The following is a 27129-nucleotide window of genomic DNA, read 5'->3' as shown; positions in this document are numbered from 1 at the left end:
AAAAAAAAAAATCATATACTGAACATTCTAGCTTTACACATCCAATCTTCGATACTTCCTTTGCAGTGCTCTTCAATTAGTCTACAGTACATAATCAAGGGGCTTCGAGAGAGAGTTATTTCCATGTTTTCCTTTGCTTATGCAATAAAAAAAAGTCCTATAATGCCCAGTTATAACTATAAAACTAAAAGGTGTGTAAGATAATATTTCAGAAACTTGTACAAAATTTTACACAGTTTATTACAGTTTTATCTAAAACAATTGTTTTACATTGTGAATCATCGTTAAGTGCTTGAAAGCTTCTTCCCAAGCAAGTTTCTGAATGGTATATGTAAATATTAGGCGAATAATACCTGCAAGTTCATTTCTTTTGTATACAATGTCGTTAAAAATTAATGAATAAATAACACAATTATTCACAGGTAAGAAAACGTCTGGTGCATATATATATGTGTGTATAAAAATCAAAAAAGGACAAACGAACATTATCATAACGGTTTCTAAGGATTTTTTGTTTTTTAAAAAGAAAGAAATATTCAAGGTCTAACTTGACTTGCATGCAGCATTTTTTTAAACGAAATAACATTTATAATTCCCATCTCATGTTATATCGGTTCAGAGAAGTGTTTCGATGTCCCATTAATAAGGAAAGTACAGCAATCACGACTTACACCTGAAAGAAGTTAAAATGGATTTTAACTTACTTGACAATTTCGAAATTTAGAGTAAAACTGTAAACAATAAATTCATCATTATAGAACAAAGATATACATTCAAATAAACGAAATTCACAAACACCATTTTTTTTCTTTCTTTTATTATATGACCTGCATTTATACTAAAATTCTCATGATCATGATGAGTTACGAGACGGTAGTAACACTATCTGCATTAATGAATTCAGCTATTCTGTTACCTTTAAATGGAGTTTAATGTTTGAACTAGAAAGTTATCCGAAGATTAAAGCTAGTCGATTAATTTTATAATGCATAATGTAAAATTTGTAAGTAAGATTTCAACTATTAAACTGTAATTTGATAGAATATTGTGTTTGCCCTGGTTAACGTACTCAGCAAGCAAGCCCCATAGCTGATCGCAAACATGTTACTTGCATTGCATTTTCGGCATACTTAAATAGTTTTTAACTATATATAATATGTTCAAGACACTTTGGAATGATGGTATTATTCTGTACTTGTTAGCACTGAGTTTATTTATTTATTTATTTATTTAAATACGAAGTTTTGATCAGGACAAGAATGAGCTGCAAGACCAAATATCGCTGAAGTCCAGATAGACCCTGAGTACGGAGGTACAAGAAATAGCACGAGCTCACAAGCAATTGCACTCACAAGATTTCATGAACAATAATTTACCACTCAATTTACTGTACACGTCTCCATCTCACAATGAATATGAAGTTTACCTTCATAAAAAAAAAGGCCCAAAACGCGACAAGTTTGCATAAAGTGATAAAGCTTATTATATATAGAAAATTGCACGGCTTTTCGAGTTTTTAAATGATCTCACAGGTTCCAACCCAAATAATTAACGAAACAAACAAGCTTACCTCAAATAATAACAATAAAAAAAAATATCAATTTTAAAGGAAGTTGTTTAATCGACTGAAATCATGACCTCACTGTTAAATAATAGAAAACTTAATAAAAATAAAAATAATTCACATTGAAAGTTTTTTTTTTTTTTCTTTTGTATGTGGATCACAACAAACTAGTTATACCCTGTGGTTATGCATAATGGCCAGGTATACTATGCAAGATCCTCTACCCAAGGCATAACCACCCCCTTGTCGATAGGATGGAACTTTTCACTCTTAGTCTCTGATCTTTCCATCACAGAACCTTTGGAACACTGAAATGTCATTGTGCACAGCAGCTTTCATTTGAGGCATCGCTCGAAGTAAACTGATCCTACGTAGCCGCCTCGCATCGCCTTTTGAACGTTCTGCTCGAAAATACGCCTGTTGTTCTGAAGGACCTCTGCAGCTTCTTTGTTCAACGGATCCTCAGGGTTGGGTTCCTGCCAAGCAAAATAATAAATTTATCATTCAGATCGATAAGCAACATTAGTTTCGACAAATGTTTGTGGAATCAAACTAGATACAGTTTTCAAATAGACATATACGAGAATAAATTAAAGATCTTCACAAAAATTCAGTATTCCTCTATGAATGACATACACGTAAAAGTCGAATGTAGTTTATATTTACTGGCATAGTTCTTTTGTGTAATTTTGCCCGTTCTGCTACACGGCAATTAAAGTTAAGCAGAGATGATAAGAAAAAAAAAAAGGATTTTTGAAGGAAACAATCCAGGATTTCCTAACGCAAAAGACCAAAATATAAGAGGACAACGGAACGTGGTTAACTAAAGCGACGCATCTAACATGGCACAGGGTATCGCATGCGTGGAACTATGCATAAATCGCATGGAATTGTAAATGATATGAAATTAAATCTTTGAGTTAAACGTCCACGATTATGCCCGTTAGGCTAAGGGAGACGGATGATTAAGGCATATGAGTGATGATGGAAGAATTGGCAGGATGATAATGTGGGAGGAAACGGAAGTACCCAGAGTAAACCCATGGACACGTTGTTGTCCAGTACAAACTTCCTTGGCCGGGATCGGACCAAGGACACCACGCATCAGAGGTAAGCGCTTTACCATTGAGCCACCATGCTCCCACGCATAGAATTGTAGTTTGGAAGCTTGTGGAAAAAATACTTTTGGAAAAGTGGAGGATATTATAAAGAAGATCATAAGAAAGTAAGTAATAATTATAATAATTTGGTTGTAGACAAGAATATAATTCATTGGGAGTTCTGTAGTGGCAAGTTTTAGTTGAAAATTTATTTAAAAAAAAAAAAAAATGCATATGAGGTTATCGCAATTCTGAATTCTATGTTTCAACGTACATTTGTTGAAACCAGATAAACAATTTCTAGAATAAAAACCAAAGTAACCCCTAAGAAAAATTAGCTTAATTGAATAATATTAAATGGTGTCAAAAACGACTTAAAGTTGTGAATGCATTTACTATATACAATATGAGGTAAAACATCTGTAATAGACCCTTGTAACTTGAAACGGCTGGATGGAGTGAGACTATATCTTGGACAGAGGTAATAGAGGTAGAACTGCATCTATTACTGTGTAGTATCGTCATGGCGGCCATCTTAAAGCCCGTCATCTTAGATTTAGGTTAAAATTTTTAATAAGGGGATACAGTGGCATATCGTCTTGATATAGATTTCGTCACAAACACATATCTGACACTACTTTAAATATATATTTATTTCAAAAGACAATTGTAGATTAAGACACGGATTATAAAGAATACAAGTACTAAACGATTAAAAATAATTTTAAAAAATAATGTCAGATTTGTGTTTGTGGTGCTGCTGCTGCAGTGCAAGCTGTTGATGAAACCATGCTGAAATGGGTCTAATACGTTGTATGTTTTAAATCATTACCCATATTAAAGAAATATTCTTTAAGAACGTTTACACCCATATAAAATATATAATCAATTTTCACTTAACACCACTCATTAACTGCAGCTTCTGTCGCCCCCTCTTTTTGCTTCCACCGTACCTTCTAGCAGGTCCTTCAGGATAGTTTTTTATTTTTTTTTCAGCCAATGTTCGCTTCCTCTTTGTAATAACATCTATTCTTTCCCTTCCCACTATTTACAGCACATTCTCATTAGTTTTCCGTTCAACCCAGCTAATTATTTCCATTATTCTGCACTCACAATTTGAAAGCCTCTAGCTTATTCTCACAGCTTCTGCGTAATGTCCATGTTTCTGCTCCATAGAGTACACTAATCTACACGAAACATTTTATGGGGCTTTTTCTTAACTTTTTTTTTCTTTCTTTTAATGACCCATCGAAATTTCTTCCTCTTACTTTCTTCTTTCGCTATTCTTATCCTTGCTTTTATTTCACGTTTGCATCTCATGTGTTTACTAATAATACTACCCTGATGGAAGACTAACCACTTGTTCTATTTTCTCCCTTCTTATATTTGGCAAAGACAATTTCGTTCCAATCATGGCTTTTGTTTTTCTGAAGTATTTCATTCCATATTGTTCGCAGCCCTTTCACAAGTTTTCTAATATGTTATTAATTTTATTTTCAGATTTCACAACAAGCGCTATGCCATCTTCAATTAAACCCTTTTAATTGAACTCTTCTCACTCCTATTCTAATCCTCATTTGTTTCTTATGAGTCTTCGATCCTTCCATTCATTGTTTAATTGAATCTACAAAGAACAAATTGATTCAATTCAAAATATAATATTCTCTTGAAATTGTAAACTTTATTTGGATTTCTCTACAACATCTAGTCTTCACAAGCTCCTTATATATATATTTAAAATATGTATTAACGAATATTTTATAAAAAGTTACTGCAAGGAATGGAAATCATTTTCTTTTCTATTGATATATTCATACACAGTATTCTTAACTATTACCTGGTTAAGTCTGTGACTGATTACTATGCCATATTTAACACTACAAGAAATCTTATTACCATTATTAACACTGTATTGCTTTGAAATATTTCGTGTTTCTAATCCACTTTTTCATAACTAACTCTATGGCCTATGGGACCCGGAGGTTCAATGCTGCGTTCACAAAAGCTCTCCACTGACTTCTATCCTTAGCCAATTGGATCCAGTTTCTACTTTGTATTCCTACCTCTGCGAGATCCATCTTAATATTGTCTTCCTATCTGCGCCTAGGTCTTCCTAATGGTTGTTTTCCGATTGGTCTTCCAGTCAAGACTTTGAAAGCGTTTCTACTTTCTTCCATTCTAGCTACATGACCTGCCCACCTAAGCCTCCTAGACTTGACGACCCTAACAATGTTGGATAAACCGTATAAATTATGTACTTCCTCGTTATGAAGTTTCCGCCATTCCCATTCCTGTTCCTCTTGGATCCGAATATTCGTCTAAGGATCTTGTTCTCAAATACTTTCAGTCTATGTTCTTCCCTCAGAGTAAGCGACCATGTTTCGCAACCATACAGAACAGGCATGATTATCGTTTTGTATATTTTAAGCTTCAAATTTCTCGACAGAATTCGCGACGACAAGAGATTTTGAACCGAATAGTAACACGAATTCCCTGCTTTTAGTCAACATTTAATTTCTTCGTGAATATGATTTTCGTCTGTTAATATTGATCCTAGATATTTGAAAGTATCCACTTTATCAAAAGTATTATTTAATATTTTAACGCATCCACAATTTGCCGTATTACGGTCCCGATACACTTCCATGTATTTAGTTTTCTCTGCATTTTTACTTCTAAACTTTTTCATAACCTTTATTTAGATACTTACATTAAAGACAGGCCACTAACTTCTTATAAAATGAAACAGTCTAGAACGCGTGCGTGATATATATATTTATTTATTGGGTGTTCTAAGAGTGGCGCCCACGGACCACGGAGCACTATTCTACAAGTCATAATAAAGCAATATATATATATTTGTATGCCTTTCGCATCCTTGTCTGGAGACACGAATTGCACTATGTGGCAACGTCGCAAATAAAGAACCATAAAGTAGATCTACTAATCCATCAAAAATAGTTGCATCGATTCTTTTCAGATATAGATTAATACTAGCATCACTTATTAGTGTAGCAATCAATTTAACTCCATGATGTACTTGTAGAGTGATGTTAATGGTTCCAAGTCAATCTGCGACATTGACATATTGTGAAATTTTGATTCCCCGTAGCGGCTGAAGGAAGACCTGGAGGGCAAATCATCATATAACATTTTCGCTTTATTTTGGCCTGTAGAATAGTCCTCTGTGGTCCGTGGGCGCCAATTTTAGAACACCAGATATTATATAGTACATAAAATCAGTCTACGCTATTACGAAATTTTAGTAAACATATACACGGTATTAAGACTAAAGACGTGTTCAAATTATTAGACTCAACATTCAGTTTCTGAATATTTTACTGTTCTTACAATATTACACGAGAAAACACTTCGAACTTAGTCCAAATTACTGCTTTGTAATTCTGCCCTAATTCCTAGTGGGTGTGGCACATGCTTTTCAATATCAATAAAACAAATGCTTACGTGACATTCAAAAATATTTACTGTACAGTTTGTTTATCCAAATTGGAAAAAAAAAAAATGCAATGGAAAATGAAATGAAATCTTTAAGTTTTACGTCCCACGGTTATGCCTGTTAGGCTAAAGGAGACGATGATGATGAGTAATGAATGAAATGGTGGAATGAAGAAAGTGGGAGGAAACGGGAGAACCCCGAGAAAACCCACGCACACGGTGTTTGTCCACCACAAAGTTCACTTGGCGGGGGCTGGGATCGAACCCGGGACCCCAAGCACCAGAGGTTAACGCTCTACCACTGAGCCACCGCGAAAAATGCAATGGAATACTTACAGGAAAATGATCTGTCACACAGAGATTAATATTTCGAATGAAATCCCTTATTCTTTATGAAGTCTTTTACCCTTTGTGGTATGATATGTACGAGTTTAGCACATTTTGCCTTCAATTCAGCATCGTGATACTACAAATTATTGATCTCCTCGATCAATTGATGTTTGGTTGTAATGTGTTTCTTCATTAGCTTTTCCATCATGAAGCTAGAAAGGTCTTCAATCATGTTCATATCAGGACTATTGCCCGGCCACGGAAGAGCAGGATTTCGTTGTTCTCGAAGAATTTTGTCTCAGCTTTGGCTCGGTGGCACGGAGCTTCATCATGCATAAAGATGAAATGTGCGTCATCAAACCAGACTACAGCCTGGGGAAGCAGTTCTTTATGAAGAACTTGTAGGTATTGGTCATACTTCATTGTTCCCTTTACTATATACGTATGTACAGTCTCCCAGACCCGAAGACAGACATCACACCCCACACCATGATTGAAGTAGGATGCTTCAGGGTTTGTTGGAGACATTCCAACTTGAATTCCTCTCTAGGTCTACGTCGTATACATTGTGAACATTCATCAGAGACATGATTCATCACTGAGAAAACACTATTCTCCAATCATCAGCAGTCCAATGTGCTAGGCTTCGTGCCCATTCGAGGCGCTTCTTAGCTATGGTTGGAGTAATTTTTGCTTTCTTTCTTGGCCTGTGTGCTTTTATTCCCTCAACACACAGAATTCTTCGAACACTTTCATTCGAAATGCCTGCACCATACTCAGCCATTTTATGCTTAAGTCTCTAGAATTTGCATTTCTGCTTCCACGCGGCAATCTCTTTTAGTTTTCTGATATCTCTTAGCGATGGCTTTGGTTTTCGCCCACAATTCCGAATCCTATTTTGCTGATACATTTGCTTCTTGCTCTTTGCAACAGAGATTCTACTCACAGATTTTTTTCCTACCTTAACTCTACTAGCAATTTGTCGTTATGCTTATCTTCCTTCCGTCAGAAGTGATTTGATAACTTTCACTTTACGCGGAGAAGTTTCTCTGGTTTCTTCCATTATGCCGCGATTACAGGACTTCACAGAATAAAAGATCAATACACAAAACATGTCACGATCACTTTAAACTGGCCCATTCGAACTGTTGAACTCTCTGAATGTTCTAAGTGCTTACGACTGAAACCACAACACTTCAAACTGTAATTTGTTAATAGAAACCACAATAGCTGTCTACAACTGAAACACTACTTTTAGAACTTTTCCCCTCCACTAATGCCATCTGTTGTTTAACGGTGATGTACAGTAAACAAATGAAGGATCACATATTGGTGGTTTAACCATTAAATTACACTTTCTAGAATTCCAAAATTAGGACTGCAACTTCAAGCTTGCATTTTTCGAGCTTGAGTCTAATAATTTGAACATGTCTGTAAGTTGTTGAGGAGTTTCACCATCAAACTCCAAAAACTGTCATTTGATCCTGATCCCTGCACGGAAGTACACACTTTGAAACCAAGAAATAACGATGAAAATCGGTACATCTGTATTGACGTTATGCGTGAACATGAACATAACGAAGTAGGTTAATTACTATATTAACACTATCAGCCGTTGAGGAGTTTAGTGGTCTAGCTCCGATGACTATCATCAGACCCTAATTAAATTTATATGAAACCACCGCGAGAGCATACTTTTTCAAACAAAAAATAAGTTAACAAAATTGGTGGACGTATGTCGAAAGTATGCGTGATCATACACACAATTATGATATGGATACTGTCAGCCATTAACAAGTTTCATGGTCTACCTCTGAAGACGAACTTTATGTAGAACCATTGCAAAACAATAATCTTAATAATAATAATAATAAACATATATATTGTTAACTTTTTTCATACAAACATGGAAGCGGAAATACAATCGCAAATATATTCGTGGGCAATACTTTTTTTTTTTTTTTTTTTTTGTACAAATTATTACAAATTGATGTACTGGCGAACAGAACTTAATTCTGCATCAAAAAATTTTAACAGGCAAAAACAAAGAAGTAAATAAAGCCTAAAAAATTAGATGTTATAAATTTGAACGAACATAAAATGGTAACATTAAATAAAAACATAATGGAATAAATATATTCTTACAGTAGGAATACTTCTTCCAGTTCTTACAGTAGGAATATAGAAGTAAAATAAGATAAATATATCTCACTTGTTATTATCAAAAAATATTAAGCAATTAAAATAATGAGATGGAAGTTAAAATTTCTATTCATTACAGTAACTTGCCCTTAAAATTGAACCCAAGTTCGAACCTGTCTCTCTTGCGTTTAAATCAGCCGTGTTACCGACTGAGCTACAACAGCCTCTCTCTAACTTATAGTACAGGTATATTTTATTTTATCACTGCATAGCCCTTTATAACACTGTTCATAAAAGATTTTAACTAAAAGGAAATCAATCAAAAAATATCTAGACTCCCCTGAAAACATAAGACGTCCCGCCATTGATATCCACCCACATAAGTTTTGGAAAGTCGGCGAAGTTGCCTGTGAATCGTTATTCAAGATGCACTGTCCAATCAGAAGTGGGCTTTGATCCTTCTAAGGCAAAGGCAAGGACGTGATATATTTGGGACTGTGAGAAAACACGCGAAAGACAATTCCCATATTGACCTGTACAAAGGAGGCTTTTGTTCTGCACAGAAATGAATATTTCTCACTTTCGATGCCGGTCGGTCCTCAAAATAGCAAAAGAATAAAATATCAGTGGTGCTAACTTAGAGTCACTTTCACCAAACTGGAAGAAACGAAGGATTTTATAATAAAGTTTTTATTTCCTGCTAAGATGAGAGCGTTTTTCAGAACTGAAAGCTCAACTGATTTCAGAATTAAAAACCTAACCATAAATCATGACACGAACACACTTTGATATAACCTAATGCATCTGTAACTTATAATTCTATATTGTTACATTGATTGATCTCTAAATCCCAAATAACCATGTTCTTTTAAGTTGCTTTCATTATCGGGAATGACTACTTCGTTTCCCTGACATTAAAGAACTTTTCAATAATTTTCCAGACAAAAATCAAATTCCCTGATTTTCTAGGTCTGTAGGAACCCTGTAATCTATCTGTCCTTTTTGACGATATTCAACGAAAATCTGACATATACATACTGGACAATCTGTTTACTAGAAGTGGAAGTAAGTGATACTAGTTCGATTGTCCTGTTGTGTAATTTCAACAGTTATTAGTACTTTTTTTCATTTTTAATTCCTCTAAAATACTAGAAATTAAAAAAAATAAAATAAAATACTAGACATTAAAATCACATTCTTAACTTACCAGAAACAAATACTGGAGTCCATATACAATTGAATTAATTGTAAGAACCGGTTTCCAGTCTTCTCGCAGGATATTCAAACACACATTACCTTCTAGATCAATATTCGGATGATACACAGCCGTTTCGCACTTTACTTTTGGAGGTTCGTGGGGATAATTCGGTCCCACCTTGAAGCTAAAGACGAACCTCCCGGCTCGGTAAAATCCCTAAAATAAATGAAATATTATTAATGGAAATCACATATTATATATGTATAATGCACTGTGTCGTGAACACATGATTACAGATTTTATTTAAGATTTTCGAGTGTTGAATCAACTACATTACATAGCAGTGGAATTGAATTCTGGCGTGAATAAAAAAAAACACGTTGAAACTACACAAAAATACATAATACTACTAACAACATAGATGCATGTCATAAATAATATAATTGCATGCCCCTTTGATTCAAATGTTACCACATCATGCAAAAAGTTGATATAGAGCAACCGCAGTGTCACTCACCGATTTGAATGAAACTTTGCATACTTGTAGAACATTGAAACATAATCGACACGTATTTCTTTATTCTTTTTATTTCGGCAATGGTGCGGGTTTAAGGCTAGAAACCACCCTTTGAACGTTAAGGGTGGTCTCCAACCATAGACAGAAAACAATTGTTTAATGTAGAAGAAAATATACTGCCTGGGGGGTTTAGGAGAGTAATTCAGAATCTGACGTCAAAATTACAAATTCAAAATGGTGGATCCAATATGGTGATTACAATTACTAAAAGTCTTCTGGTTTGAAATGCTCTGCAGTTAGCCAAGAACAATTATAGTTAGCAGGGGTTAGATACTGCGAGAAGATTGCAGAGCGATTTGAAACCCCTTTCTGTATTTATTTTAATGGGATACTTGATCAAAGTGAGTCTCTACATCTTCAACTATTCGGGGTTCTTATTTATAGTGAGTCTCCTCGCCTCTCACTATTCGGGGGGCTTATTTATAGTGAGTGACATTTCGCAACACGGCATTTGCTTATATTTTAATTCTACCCATCAGAAAACTTTCACTCACTGGACGAACTAGTGTTGGCCATGAAGCGACGAAAATTGTCTTTCATTACAATACTCAACTAATCGATGGTTAGACTTAATCGGTCGTTATATAATCGAATCGAAATTGCGATTCTCCTTTCAGCCCCTCCCGCGGGAGCTCACGTGATTCGGATTTCACGTTAATCAGTAGGTTCCGTCTCATATAGCCTCGCTGCTGAAAAGGACGTTAAAATCAACTCAGCCAACTTTCAGCCTCACTATTATATTCAACAATCCATTTTAACGGTAAAGAAAGTGAAGACGAAAATTTCGGGCCTCAGAATTAAAGTATAAATAAATTGTATATTCAAAATTAAACCTACTGTCCCAATTTAGCGCCTATTACGTTCTTCAAGGTTGAACACGGGACCCAAATATACTATAAGTACCCCGAATAGTGAGGGACGAGGGGACTTAGAAAAAAGTATACCGAATAGTGAGAGGCAAGGGGGCAGGCACACTTTAACTCTTTGAAGCACGGCGGTACTTATATTATACCACCTTTTAGATAACGTTTTAGTAACACCGTGCTGCAAAGAGTTAAATAATCACCCCGAATAGTGTGATATGCAGGAACTCATTTTAATCAATCATCCCGTTAAAATAAGTACAGAAAGGGGTCTGTAACCTTCTCGCAGCAACCCCTGCTAACTATAACTGTTCTTGGCTAACTGCATACTTTTAGTAATTGTAATTACCATATTGGATCAGCCATTTTGAATTTTGTAATTTTGACATCAGATTCTGAATCAGCTCTCCTACCTCAGTTCCCCTGGTAGTATATTTTCTTCTACATTAAATGAAAGTTTTCTGTCTCTGCTTGGAGACCGCCCCTAACGTTCAAAGGGTGGTTTCTCCCCTTAAACCCGCACCATTGCCAAAATTTAAAAAAAAAAAAAAAAGTTGATTATTTTTCAATATTCTACAGAGACGCAAAGTTTCATTCAAATCGGTGAGTGACACTTCCGTAAGTCTCCTTGTAAGAAATTCTAGTTATATTTTACGCTATTTGAGCTTGTGATGGGCAACGTATTCTGAGATTTTATCAGAATTCCGTAGTTTTCTACCATTTTCCTTGTTCCATTCTTTTTCTTCATATTCATTTATCATCATAGGTATTCTGCCCTTATTGGCAGGTCACTTGCCGCAGCTGAAAAGCTTCCATGCTCCACGGTCCTCTGTTAACCTCTTCGTCTTTACGTATGATCATTCTGTTTTTATATTATCCATTAATTGTAGCATCCTTCGCCCTCTCCCTCTCTTTCCTGACACCATATCCTTTAGAACGTCCCTCATGATACAGTTCCTTCTTAGCCAATGTTCTAACCAGTTTCTTTTCCTCTTCTTAATAATATCTAAAATTGTTTTTTCTCATCCACCACTTCTAACATCATCTCATTCGTTTTCCGCTCGACCCAACTAATTCTCTCCATTCTTTTCCACACACCCATTTCGAAGGTCTCCGGTCGTTTTTCATCACTTATACGTAATGTCCATGTTTCAGTCCCATACAGTACAACACTCCACACGAAGCATTTTATAAGTCTTTTTCTCAACTCTTTATTCTAGGTCCCACAAAACAGACTCTTCTTCCTCCTAAAGGCTTCTTTGACCATTCCTATTCTTGCCTTTATTTCACGATCACACTTTATGTCATTATTAAGAATACTATCCAGTTTTTTAATATCGAAAACTAATCACTTGTTCTATTTTCTCCCCCCCCCCCCACTTTTATATTTGACACAGACCGCTTCGTTCCAGTCACCATGGCTTTTATCTTTCTAACATCTATTTTCATCTCATTCATATTCTTCAAAATCCCCCCCTGAAATTTCCTAACATTATACTGATTTTCTTTGCAGATTCTGCAACCAGCGCCATATCGTCTGCAAATCCCCTTCCAACTGCACTTTCCTCTGTGAGTTCCTCCCCTATCCTAACACTTACTTGTTGGTTTATATATATAAGTTTCTTATGAGTCTGCGATCTTTCCAATTCAACCCAACAACTCCGAATTCACGCGATCAAAACCCTTTTCTAGATCAATAAATACAACATACACCTGTTTCCCTCTTTCTATAAACCTTTCACCGATCACCCTTAATAATCCAATTGCATCTCTTGTGCCTTTACCTCTCCTAAACCTACACTGTTCCTCCTCAACTTTTTCGTTTGTTCTTCCATACAATCTTCTGTTCAGTATTCGGAACAGAATTTTAGCTACATGAAATATGAGACTAGTAGTTCTATAATCTTCACATCTCTTTGGATTAGATTTCTAAGCCATCGCTCCATGATGGGCTTCAGAAAGTCTTTCGACCACTCTCATGTTTCATATATTTCATTGCAGGGACGGAACAATTCTTTCTTGGTACTGTCTCCCATATTTTTAATGAATTCGATTGGTATATTATCTATCTCGGTTGTCTTTCCATTCCTAATCTCGGATATAGCCTTTTCAAACTCATCTCGAAGAATCTTAAGCCTTTTATCATCCTCGCCTACTTCATTTTCTTCTTTATCTTTTAGTTACACGGTCTATCCCTACTCTCATATGAGTCTTCAACATACTCTTTCCACCTTCCTATGACATCACTTCTCTTGTTGACTACCTTCTCATTCTCATTGCTATCATAATATCTCCTTGTTTCCTCTGAAATTCCAATGTTTCACCTTCTTGTACATTTCCTCATATTTTCCCATTCTTTCTAATTCTTCTATGTCCTCGCATTTTCTTTTGTAAAACTCTTACCTTGCTCTGTCTGTTTTCCTTCATAATTCATTGTTTAACTTTCTGTACATCTTTCTGCCCTCTTCTGTATCAACCTGTTCCCCTCATTTTCTGCAACATCTGTTCCGTAACCCATGGTTTCTTAGACGTTTCGTATTCGCGGTAACCTACTACTTCTGCACCCTTCTGTATGCACAGTTTAATATGTTCCCACCGTCCGTTACTACCTGAGCCTATCCTTTCCTCGTTTGAATATTTTTTCTTCGAACTTTTCAATGAAAAGATTGCTTACTTTCTCGTTTTTCAACTTTTCAATATTCAACTTTTTTTTTTTTTTTGTCTACATTTTTTTTTAGTTGAATATGTACTTCGACCAGCACAAGATTATTGCGGAGTTCCATGTATATGTTCTTCTCTTGTGCTTAATGAACCAAGTGTTCCCAATTACTAGTGAATTCTATCTACAGAAATTCACCAGTCCCTCTCCCCTTTCATTTCTTTCGCCTAAACCATATTTGTCTACGATACTATCTTCCTGTTTTTCTCCCACAACTGCACTGAAGTCTCCGATTACAATTACGCATGCACCATTCTTCTCCCTGTCTATAATTTCTTCTATTTTCTCATAATTTTACTGTACTTCTTCAGTTGCATGCGAAGTCTTCGGTGCGTATGTCTGTATCACCACTAGATTCTTCGTTTTTTTCTTTGAATCTTAACATCATAACTCTATCATCAGTAACTTCTACTTTCACTACCTTCTCCTTTAAGCGCTTTCCAAGAATTATTCCTAAGCCATTATGGCCACCATTTTCATTGCCTAAGTAAAACATTCATAAATATTCATTAACTAGCAATTATTACTTGTCTTTAGGTTAGGTCACCAAAGAATAAATACTTATTTAAGGACATGATTTGGCGCATATTTATATAATCAGTAAAACATCAACTTACTGCGTCTAAATGTACTTTAATTGCACTGTTTCTGCAATCTCTATTGCCTTTATCAATTGCTCGAAGAAACTCACATGAATATTGACAACACACCTGCTAGTCCAGATTTTGTCTTAGTTTAGTAACTTTCCTATATTATAAAGGACAAGGAATAAATGTACATGAATTTTTAACCACTATATCATCTGACTTTCGGACTTATGAACAATGGAGATCCCGGAAATTAATACCCATTCTTTATTCTGAAAGGTCTTTGCCTCCATAAAAGAAAAAGAAGAAAAAAAAACTTGATAAATCCTGAATAAATCAAGCCAATTTTTGAAACGCTTTTGCTTTCTTTAAAAAACTTTTAGTTAGGTTCAGCCGAATTTTGAAGCGCACTCATTTGGAACAATTATTTAAAGTAAACGAAATTCTGACTGTTGTAGCCAATTTCTGAGGTGCGTCTAATTTAGATTTAAAGTTAAATATTCAAATTCCATACTCTTTTGTTAGGCCAAAATGCGCATTTTACTAGTTTATTTAGATGTCCCAAGTTCTTGCTAAAGTAGTATACCAGTAGTGAAACTTAATATTCTACGCTACTTGAGTATTCTATCATTATATATATATATATATATATATATATATATATATATATATATATATATATATATATATATATATATATGAAATTACATAGCAAAATGTCTCAATTACAATACAAGACTGAAACTTAGATACTTAATTTTATTGCTTCCAGATAATATCGTTTTACAAGTTATTGGTCGTCCTGTTACATACGGATAACATCGATATGAACTCAAAGAAGAAAGAAAGATTATTGGTTTTGAATTAAGAAGAATGTAAAATAATTCCAAATCAATATTCATGCATATTCAATTTGTAAATTTTCAAGTCTGTAATCAAAATTCAGATGTATTTGACATGGTTATCGATAATCAAATAAATATTTGAATAGTTGAACTATTTAGTTTTTGTTGTTTACGAGAAAAGCTTGACATTGGAACACCTCACTATTTTAGTGACATCAACGTTAATTCGTTAGCAATCCATTTATTGCACTCAAGACTGATCACATTTAACCTAATCATCCAAACTAATAACACTGGTATGGCCTGAGTCACACAACTTACTCTCCAATTACAATAGTATTGCATTCCATAATGACAAAGAATATCCTAGCTGTCAAAATTGCTCATATATGTACTGCCACACATTACTTTTCTCATTTTAACATTTGAGATTATGGCAAGTACACCACACTATTTATAACAATCACGTTGACTTAATCGTGACCTAACTACACAACAATGGACCATCAACTATATACATATGAACATCTGAACACTAATGAATAATAATAATAATAATAATAATAATAATAATAATAATAATAATAATAATAATAATAATAATAATAATAATCTAGTCGACAGTCTTTTTCCGGATACATTACAGAACACATTGATCCTTATGGAGAGAATAAAAATTGTCTTCTGGGCATTATCATCAAGACTATTAACAAGAAATGATAATTATATGTCAGTCTTTCTTAACGAAGGGCAGCAAGCTGGAACTTTCAGTCAATATACAAATAAGGCTATCGTATATCTTGTTATTATAGTAATTTTAATATTGTTTAATAATATAACTATTTTGCAACTTGAAAGATTCTTGTGGAGGTTTTTAACATTCCAAGATCTTCCGACAAGATTTATCCGATTGATACAAATATATTATTCGATACATTGGTCAAAGAATTTCATATTTTTATGCCCGGAAAAATTATTAGTTATTTAAGGTTATGTTAGCTTTTAACAAACGCAAAGAAAATAAAACGAAAACAGTTCGATGTTACCCTCATGATGCAGTTAGTAAACCATTATGGAAGGTACGACAAAAGATTTTTTTATTATTTGATTAAATCAAGGGAGATACCCTCACTTTCGGATAAATCAAGGGTGCTAATTTTAGCCAAACATTACGAAACTAAACATTTTTCATCAAAATACATCAATATTATCTTCAGAGTTACTTTGAATCCACACTATTACCACGGGTAACTATTACGGTACTAATGCCGTTGGCGCCATCTTAGAGTTCACAATTTTAAACTTCAAGTCGATATAGAAATACATTTCCGGAATAGTCGCAAATTTTTTACCTGGATCTCAGGTGTAAAATTATAAGTAGTCTAGAAGCTCCTACCAATATGGACTACCATCTCCTGTTCCCACTGGTTATGGTCCTCCATGCCGCTACGAACTTCCAACTATACAAATATTATCTCTACCGCAATGGCAGCGGTTCGAGAGAACTCCGAACGAACATTGGCGAAACAAGGTTTTCATAAAATTTTTATGGGAGACTGTAATCCTCGAAAACTTTTTTTTTTTTTTTTTTGTGCCAACTTAAATTTTTTACTTGGTGTCCAAAAGAAGTGCAATTTGTCGCTATTTCAATTTCATTACATAAGGAGAGCTCCCTTCCTCGGTTTATGAGTTACTTCTATGGCCTTATATCTTCATTACTTTCTGTGTGAATGACATATCTACTCGCACCCAATAAACAATATATTACTTAATATCTATAACATATATAAAGTCATTATTATTACAGATATCCGTATTGCATATTGTGAGAAAAATGTATACTATCATTTTAAATTTTTCTTCATTTTCTAAATTGTATCCAGAATATTTTTTTTTCCTTTTCTCACTTATTCCCGCCTGGTAACATACAACATAACAACTTACTCTTTAACAATTGAGTAACGAATTTTCAGGACGTACATTCAATATAGATGGATGCTGCGTTATAGGTAAATAGTGTCATCCCATGCTAAATTGTTAGTTTTGATTATTGCAAAAGTGAAAATATCTTCTCACACTACTAACTATAACAGTGAGAAAGCAGAATAATGCAATTTATGTCTTCGATCACATCCAATTGTATATGGCAAGCATTCATACATTACACTTGTTTACAATATGTGAAACCCGTAATATTAACGTTTTCCAGTATAAAAATAAATCGCATTATAATTGTAAAAGTGTAAGGAAAGAAAGATTTATACTTATATATATTTGTGTACAGACTTAGTATAGGCCTAGTATACAAATTTAGTAGAGGCTTAGTATAAAGGTTTAGTATAGAAATCTTTAAGTTTTACGTCCCACGGTTATGCCGGTTAGGCTAAAGGAGACGGTGATGATGAGAGATGAGTGAAATGGTGGAATGAAGAAAGTGGGAGGAAACGGGAGAACCCCGAGAAAACCCACGAGCACGGTGTTTGTCCACCACAAAGTTCACTTGGCGGGGGCTGGGATCGAACCCGGGACCCCAAGCACCAGAGGTGAACGCTCTACCACTGAGCCACCGCGCCCCCTATAAAGGTTTAGTATAGGCCTGCCAAATTTATCAATATACAGTATCTCGCTTACTTAATCTAGAATCATGAGGTTAACATCGTATGACAAAATTGGTCATCAGAACATAAATCCTGTCACCTCTTTCAGAGATCTTGGTGTTATCATTGACAGTAAGCTTACTTTTGCGGATCATATAAGCACAATATCTTGTACTGCTATGAGAAAACTAGGACTTCTTTATCGCTTCACTGACATAAAAAATCCTAATTCCTTAAGCTTGTTCTATAAGTCATATGTTGCTCCCACTATTGAGTACTGTTCTCCTATCTGGTCTATAGCCTGCCCTACTCATCTGAAAAAATTAAATTCTGTAATTAATTTCCTTTTAGCCATTGTATCTTACCGAGTACCTCACCTTCGAACACTTCCAAAAAATGATGTTTTTAACATTTCTCAATATCAAATCTCCCCTAGTGAGAAACAAAATTTCTGACCTAATATTTCTGCATAAAATTGTAAATGGCCATATATCATGTGAACAGTTATTAAGTCAGATCAATTTTCGTGTACCCGCTAGAACAACAAGATCTAGTGATCTCTTTTACACTCGAGCTGCGACAGTTAATATTGTCCAAAGGTCCCTTCTAAACCGAATTGTTAGCACGTATAATCAGTTACCAGAAACTGTAGACGTTTTTTTTCAAATGAGTATACCTTCAGATCATCTATAAAAAAAAACTATTTTTGTAATGTTGTCATTGTACTGTACCATCTTGATTTCAAATTGTTATTCTATTGTTATGTTACATAATTGTTAAAATGTTTCAGTGCTGTATCTGAAACCTATTATAAATAAATAAATAAATAGGCTTGTTTCTCAAACAAAGATAAGCACAAAGCAAGTTACGTAATGCACAAATTGGGAATATGTCCGCAATAGAAAAATGTAATCAACCGTAAAATCATGAAAAACATAAAAAGGGTTTATCCTCAAAATAATACTAATAGCTCACAGTTAACTCAATAGCAGCTATACTGCACAACAATATGGGTGCCACAAATCATATATACATACAGTTCAAATTTAATATATCGTTACCGGTAAAATCGGTATGTTACAATTCTAATTGGCTTTAATCAACTTTCATCAGGATGCGAACGGGAGTCAAATATATAATATCAGAGTTGTTTCAGTAATACCATTAGAAAACATATCTTCTACAACCACAGTCATTGTATCGGATCAGAAATGAATGAAATTTACACCAAATTTCCTGGCTACCGATTAAAGAAATGAAATCTTTCACTTTAACGTACCACGATTATGCCCTGTAGGGCTAAGGAAAACGGATGACTAAGGCAAGTGAATGATGGAATAATTGGTGGAATGAGTATGTGGGGGGGGGGAGAGTGTGCCCATAGAAAAGTATGATGTTGTTGTCCGCCACAAATTTACTTATAAATAAGTTGATATAAGTTTGTTAGGAATGAAACTGGTGGCGTAGTGGTTAGCAAACCACCACATTAAGCCCGAGATTCGGATTTAAGATCAGTCGCGATTTTACACTTTTTCAATTTTGATAACAGGTAAGCTATTACCATCCAGAAGAAAGGCTACCTTAAACTGACGGAATTTATTCAAACCCACTGAGTAGTTTTAGAGATTATCTTGAAACAACACAGACCTTTCTATCCCCATAATACAGCAGTAGATGAACAGTTGAAATGAAGCTCTGGATGATAAAATATAACCCAATATTTTCCAAACATTTTCCACCCCTGATATCTTTTTTGTTATATTTTCCGTTTACTATATGTTATTGGTTGAACTGTGTGCTATACTTAATCATACGACAGAATTTAAATATAGATATCTAAAATTTTAGAATAATTTTGTGTAAATCAGCCTACAGTATCCCTCCCTTTAAAGTGCTTCTTAAAAGGTTTTTCGCATACTACAATGTTGAAAAAGAAGAGAACATCTTATCGCTAGATTAGTAAGCATCGAATCCTGATTTTCCGTTCGGCATATTCACAAGTTCGAGTACCAGCAACACGATCAGTTTTCTTTGTATGTTATTCACTAAGCTCAAACTAACCAAGTACATATTTCCTTGAAATCTGACAAAAGAAGCATTTAGTACTCTTACCTCATCTGGACATATTACTAATTTGAAATTTAAAAGGTCGTCCGGGTCAGGGAACTCAGTATTGCAGGTTTTTGGAAGATTAAGTTCATTTATATCTGAAAAAGAAATTATTTATTAATTACACTGTTGAGATGTTGCGATATATTCTATTCTACAAAATTAAAAATACAACACCCAGAACATGCATTATTTTGTAAATAAATGAAAATGAAACGCACTATCGGACTGGGAACCGAACCCAGGGCTTCGGTTTAATGTCAATGTGTTTTACTACGCTACCTAGTCTGCTCCCTGAACAACCATATTCTTGTAGTCGATAGTCCGCCACTTCGACCACATTCACTGTACCACAACTTTACGGTAAACATGGCACGGTAAGCTGAGCAGCTACTTTCGATCCTCGATCCAGTCCTGTACTTCTCACTCTTTGTGTATCATTGAATTTGGATCTAAAGAGGAATTCGTGTGATATAAATAAAATGGGTTATTTTCTCTCTTTATTTTACAAGTAAAATTACACGTGGCAGGCATTAAAAATTAAGATTACATTAGGATCAATCACCAACCAATCACAATACTTAAAACAATGAATCATCACAGAAGTGTGATAACACTTTCAACAAAGACAAAACACACCATCTAGAAGTACGTATTACCTGGGTTCAAAACACAATGTGGAGTGACGGAAATAATACAAATCAATGAATAAACACAAAACTAACCTTTCTACTGAATTTCTTTTAACACGAATAAGTTAACGAAAGGCAAACTAGTAAAAAGTTACTCTCGCAAAGCGTGTAACCAACGAACAACAAAACATTCCCATAAAATAGGAGCAAGTGTAGATTATTGATGAAAAGGTAAGACAAGACTTAGTATCAAGTATGTAATTTAGATATTGACGGGGGGAAATTTTCCCCAACCACCTATCACAGACTTAATAGCATTACTATTATAATACATACTTGACTATGTTTAATATTTTTTGAAGAAAATGCCCAGCATCCTCACGCTGCTGTCAGTACTTTTAAAAATGTTCCGACTTCCAACTTTACTGGATTGGACTTTTGAATTTAACGTTCCTTTCAGCAGCGAGGCTATATGAGACGTGGACCTATATCATAACGTGGGACCCGATCATGAGCTCTCGCCGGGAATCAAACCTGGGTCTCCAATGCCAAAGGCGCATACGCTAATCGCTTAGCCACGAAGGAGCTCTCCATATTTATTGATGAATTTAGTAACTATTATTATTATTATTATTGGAACTCACACAGGTCCTTCAAAATAAGAAGAAACCTCACAACAGCAGCAGTAGCAATGCGCCTGGCAACAAAGTCTAAGCTCACTTTGTAATTGGTGAAGATAGATTTCTCAAGGAAGGAACGGTAGACCTGCAAGTGGCACCAGATGAAGCAGTAACAACAACAAACGGAACTGTTCATATAACAAAAATTATATTAAAGTATTGGGCTAGCTAACTACTTCTGCTTTTTACTTTGCATGTATTTACGTACGTATCATATAGGCTACATACTATTCAAGTTGATCATATTTTCACTATATATTTTTATAGGACCGATATGATTCAAATTGTCTCACTCTCCTTTTAGAAAATATATATACAATGTGGATAATTTATCTTGGTATGCCATTGTGAAATGCACCTACTCACACACACTGGTACATGTTCCTTTATAAAGTTGGAGGTTCGATGCACAAATGGAGAAACTCCCACAGTGAAGAACGTAAACTGTTTCTCTCTATCAGACGTAGTACATATAAATTAATGATCGTTAATATTAAGCTGTGCATGAAATACTATTAGATGTCAACCAGATTATGCAGTATTTTAAGAATAACGTGAACATTTATAGAACGTTTTAATTGAGATCAATTCTATAACTTTTCTGAAATTACATACTACAATTATAACTAAATATAAATTATTTGCTGTGCAAAACTATATATTTTCGTTAAAATTCAACACGTGTTACAGTTTCGCCAACTCACTCTTTGGCTTCATCAGACACTATGTGATACAGAATAACTGTACAATCGTATATACATACAACAGCCTTCTACTTATGGAAAATATCACAATTATAACATATTCATAATATTTTATAATCTTCCTTATATTCATATATAATTCTAACATCTCATTATATTATTAAAATCATTCATAGCTAAATTCTCAACCATGTATGTATTATTATTAAGTATTCTGCCTTACGGCAGATTCCAGGACCAATGAGGATTTCTTTTTTATTTTAGATTAGGACCTGGAAATGCTTCTTCCACTCTTTTCGATCCTCAGCTTCCTCCTTTAACCTCCATATTTTCTTCTATCTTTCAAATCATCAATCAGCTGAGTTCTTATTGTTCTTATTCCTCGCTTCCCTTCCATCTTTCCTTCTATGGCGGTGTGAAGAAGATAATTTCTTCGCAAGACGTGTCCAATCCAATTGGCCTTTATATGAAGGATGGTGGCTAGAAGTGTCCTGTCCTTTCAGTTTTAAAACGTTTTCGTTTCTTGCTCTCTGTCCATTTTATCTTCTCCATCTTCCTCCAATACCACATTTCGAAGCTCTTTAAATATTTCTTCTCTAACTTCCGTAATGTCCAAGTTTCTGAACCATACAGTCCAATGCTCCGTATATAGTATTGACCAACTTCTTCTTAAGTAGAATATTGAGCCTGCCAGTTAAGAATGATCTTTTCTTGTTGAATACTTCTTCAGCTATGACAATCCTTGACCTGATCTCTTTGGTGCAGTAAGCGTCTCTCGCCAAAATACTTCCCACATACTTGAAATTATCGACCTCTTCAAGTTCTCTTTGTTCTACTCTGATCCGTAAGGTGTGTTCCCACGGGATATTCTCATAACTACTTTTCAATGTTAATTTCTATTCCCAGTTTTCTAGTGTCAACTATTTTGTCAATCATTTCCTGTAGTTCTCCTTCAGTTTTAGCTATTTTAACCGTATAATCTGCATACCTGATCGTGTTAATGATCTGCCATCCAATCTTGAAATCTTCAATTCCCATTTATGCTTCCTTCATTAACCATTCACTGTAAATGTTCAATAATTGGGGCGATAAACTACATCCTTGCCTGACTCCTCTTCCAATCTAAAAATAAATAGTGTGGAGAGGCGTGGTAGGAACTTGAAGAGGTCGATAATTTCAAATATAGACACAATCAAAATTACTAATTAGTTATCCATCACTTTAAAACTGCACATCGTAGATAGACAACTACTGCAAATTAGCAGAAAAACAGTGGCGCGAATTGGGAAAGATAAGGAAAAAGGAAGAACAAGGAAAGGACGAGCCTGGACTATCGCAGGTACTGCTTGAAACTCCAGGAAAATATCGCTGCTATGAAAAGAAGGTCACAAATCTCAATTCATTCCAGCGGGATGTCCTTCGTCATCACATTTACGCTTATTATATGCGCAAGGATCATCCTACATTAAGCAAGCTCCAAGCCAGCCTTAAAGAAGCGAACTTGTTCCACGGAATTAATGGGGTTCGAATTTAACAAATTCTCCAAACGCACAGTGCTGATGGAAAGAAGTGACATCGTGGCTTGGCGTTGTCGGTACCTCAGAGCTATGAAGAAATGTGATAATAGTGTGGTTTGGTTAGATGAGACATGGGTCAATGCAGGCCACACATTAGAAAAAGGCTGGACCGATCATACTGCGTATAGTACAATGAACGCACCAATAGGGAAGGGGGGAAGAATAATTGTTCTTCATGCTGGCACATCTCGTGGTTTTGTTCCAAACAGCCTCCTCATTTTCAGATCTTTAAAAAAGATTATCACGAGGAAATGAACTCCGATACATTTACGAAGTGGTTCCAAGAATCTCTTTTGGAAAACATATCCCCTACGTCCATTATTGTTATGGACAATGCCCCATACCATTCTGTTATGCTCGACAAGCCTCCAACAACTCAGTCCCGGAAGTCTGAGGTCTTGGACTGGTTAAAGCGCAATACTAGTGTCCAGTTAGAGCCTGACAGAAGAAGGCAGAGCTTCTAGAACTGGTGACCATATACAAACCCAAATATCCATTGTACAGAATCGACGAATTACCAAGGGAAAAGGGTCACCAGGTCATAAGACTTCCCCCCTACCACGCCCACTTCAACCCTATAGAAAATATTTGGGCGCACGTAAAATGATACGTCGCGAGGGAAAATAAAAAATTTACAGTGGCAGAAGTGGAAAGACTTACAAAAGAAGCAATTGATAGTGTCACTGCGGAAGACTGGGCTAATGTTTTTCAACATTCGAAAAAGCTCCTAGACGAGCAATGGGATAAAGAGGGAATTCTTGAACAGCGTGTGGAGAAAGTGATAATATATGTTAATTCCAGCTCCGAAAGTGACAGTGATTCTGCACTGGGAGTATCCCCAAGCACACAGTAACCGTAAGTACATTTCTCTTTCTTCTTTACTACTATATTTATTAACTTTTAAAATTACAGCAATACAAATGTCACAAGTTCAAAATGAAGAAGTATGGTTTGCGATATGTGGTATACAAACGTAAGTTCAGTAATTATAAACAAGGTTCAGTATTGATGTTAGTAATTTCGCTACAGCTATATGGGAATTTCTGTTTTCGGCAGTGAAAGGAAAAGTTTCCTATAGAAATAAAGTCAGAGGAAGGAATGGTTGGATTTACTATACTTTAATATTGTACCAATGTAATTTACAATAATGTTTGTCTCTCTCATAAGTGTGTTTTTAAATAAGCATTCTAAATTTAGTAAATGTTAATATGGAACAGGAAATAATTCACTAGTTCTACTCGTGTAGATTCAATACCCGACGCAAAAGCCGGCAATGCAGCATCGAGCGCCACGTGCGCGCAGCCAGCTGTCACACGGGACTAGTAGTATCAATTGCACTGTAGATGCATACAGATGTAGAAAAGAGCAAAGGATGGATGAAAATAAGGAATATTTGTGATTAACAGTGAATAGGAAACGCATGAAATGAAATAGCATATTTGTAGGTGAGGTATATGAAATAAGAACAGAAAAATAGGAATACAACGTTGAAAAAAAGGCCAATGTGGGTCTTATCCGGGGTTAAGTTCCAAAGTTGGCCGTCCGTTTCTAGCAAAATCTTGAATAATTACCGGGATGAATAATTTGCTTGTTTGTGTGCTTCATAATGTATAAGGAGAGCGAAAGTTGTGTTTCTTATACAAACAGTTCTAAACATGGAACTATTTGACAAACAGAGGGAACTACTTGGCGCAAGGTTACTACATGGTAGTGGTTATGGGATTGTAATGAGCATTTCTTTTGTAAACATGGCTGGTGATAATCAGGAAACTCTATTAAGGGGTATGTTTAGTACAAGGGGTCCAGAAGCACTTAAAAACGCAAAATTTACAAGAGAAATGAGTGATACAAGTACTTAGACGTAACATAACGCAACCAAATCTAACCTAACCTAACATAAACTAACGTAAGCTAAACTGAACTAACCTAAACTAACGTAATATTAGTAGAAATAAGCGAAATTCTATCATTTTTTGGAAAATTATGCGAGACTCCTACACTAATATAACATAAACTAAACTAATCTAACGTAACCTAAACTAGACTAACCTAACTTAAACTAACCAACCCTACCCTAAACTAACCGAATGTGAGCAGAAATTACCAAAATTGTAACATTTTTTAGAGAAAAGAGCTGGACCCCTTCTGCTAAACATAGGCCTCTATTAAAAAGTAAGTAAAATCCGTGGCTTAATAAATCTAAAAATAAATTGTAGAAAATGCGGTAAGCAAACAACTGTAAAGAAACGTGGGGGAAGTTATACTTTTCAATGTGACGGTAAGTAACTTAACCAACATGGCGGCAAGGTTCTAGAACACAGGTCCCCCTTTCCATTTAGCTGTAATAAAAACAGAAAACAACATGCCCTGCGGGGATCTAACCGGCCTTCAGTCGCTAAGGTTCGCTCTGCAATACTATATGAATTAAGTATTAAACTTTGGTACAGAAAGGAACGAAGTATTACACATTTTGCCAAAAACTAGGCGGACGACCAACTTTGGAGTAAATGCCCTTATCCGGAGCCGCCATCTGCGGCACTTAAGCCGAAGAGCTATATTACATTATTATCGAAAAAGAAACGATGGTACATCACCCTACTCCCAAATAGCTGCATGAAGTGTCCATACATCTTACTTTGGAAAGATGGCAACCCTACTCTCAACTTCAGTTCGGACTCGTCTAAGTATATACAAAGGCAAAATGTAAATAATGACATCCACTATTCTTAGTTCAATTATCGCAAGACAAACTTCCTACTTGAACCATATTTCTGTGAACAGTACAAAGATGGGGGAAAGTTTTAAGAGATCCCTGTTAATAATGCAACCAGTGGTTTTAAAATTAGTACTAATGTCATCAGTGTATTGACCTCAGCTTTCGAACAATGTTAAATATCCGAGCCCTAAAGAAATAAACTATGACATAACGTATTCTTACTCTTCATAGAGCATTAGCAAATTATCATATATATATATATATATACCTAACTAATAATAGGATTATGTAGACAAATCCTGACATTAGCCAGATTATACTACTTAGCAAGTGAACTTCTTAATACCTTAACTTTTGCTAATATGCATTTACTGTTTGACAATATGTATCTGAATCGCTTATACTTATGAAAGGATTCATTACCTTTTGTTATTCGAAGCTGGGCAGCCGAAAATTTCTTCTGATTGCCAGATTTGGGTGCTGATTCACCATCTTTTTTCTGCTGCTTTAAAGAAAACAGTTTTATCATTGTAATAATACTCAGGAGCACAAATAATTCTCAAACATATGAATTTTCCTAATCCTATATAATTTAGAGAGTCCCCAGATTCTTAACGAAGTCCCTATTACGAAAAGAAAACAATATCTTCAAATTTTACATGAGATATAAATCTCACTCACACAGAACAGTACAGCGATTTGCCAAGTTTTTCGCTAATTCGACAACTAACCG

At 35.1% G+C, this 27129-nt stretch overlaps 1 protein-coding gene across 1 annotated transcript; it reads right to left on the bottom strand.

Annotated features, from left to right (window-relative positions):
* Positions 1–216: 216 nt before the first annotated feature.
* Positions 217–27129, bottom strand: UbcE2M (NEDD8-conjugating enzyme UbcE2M). Its single transcript, XM_081727777.1, has 4 exons — positions 26820–27129; positions 20091–20185; positions 9800–10006; positions 217–2040 (listed from the first exon to the last, which is right to left on the bottom strand). The coding sequence occupies exons 1-4, from the start codon at positions 26923–26925 to the stop codon at positions 1900–1902; spliced, it is 549 nt and encodes a 182-aa protein (XP_081583903.1). The 5' UTR covers positions 26926–27129; the 3' UTR covers positions 217–1899.

Source organism: Thermobia domestica, chromosome 10, assembly GCF_964235325.1.
Source record: "Thermobia domestica chromosome 10, izTheDome1.hap1.1, whole genome shotgun sequence".
NCBI classification, from domain to species: domain Eukaryota; kingdom Metazoa; phylum Arthropoda; class Insecta; order Zygentoma; family Lepismatidae; genus Thermobia; species Thermobia domestica.
The sequence above is the reverse complement of the archived record's forward strand: the minus strand, read 5'-3'. Positions and strand labels throughout refer to the sequence as shown.

Excerpts from the sequence above, each read along its gene's own strand:
- UbcE2M (XM_081727777.1), bottom strand. The coding sequence starts at position 26,925 with ATGATAAAACTGTTTTCTTTAAAGCAGCAGAAAAAAGATGGTGAATCA. Across the intron at positions 20,186-26,819 it reads CCAGCTTCGAATAACAAAAG|ATATAAATGAACTTAATCTT; the intron begins GTAATGAATCCT and ends TTTCTTTTTCAG. Across the intron at positions 10,007-20,090 it reads TAGTAATATGTCCAGATGAG|GGATTTTACCGAGCCGGGAG; the intron begins GTAAGAGTACTA and ends CATTTATTTTAG.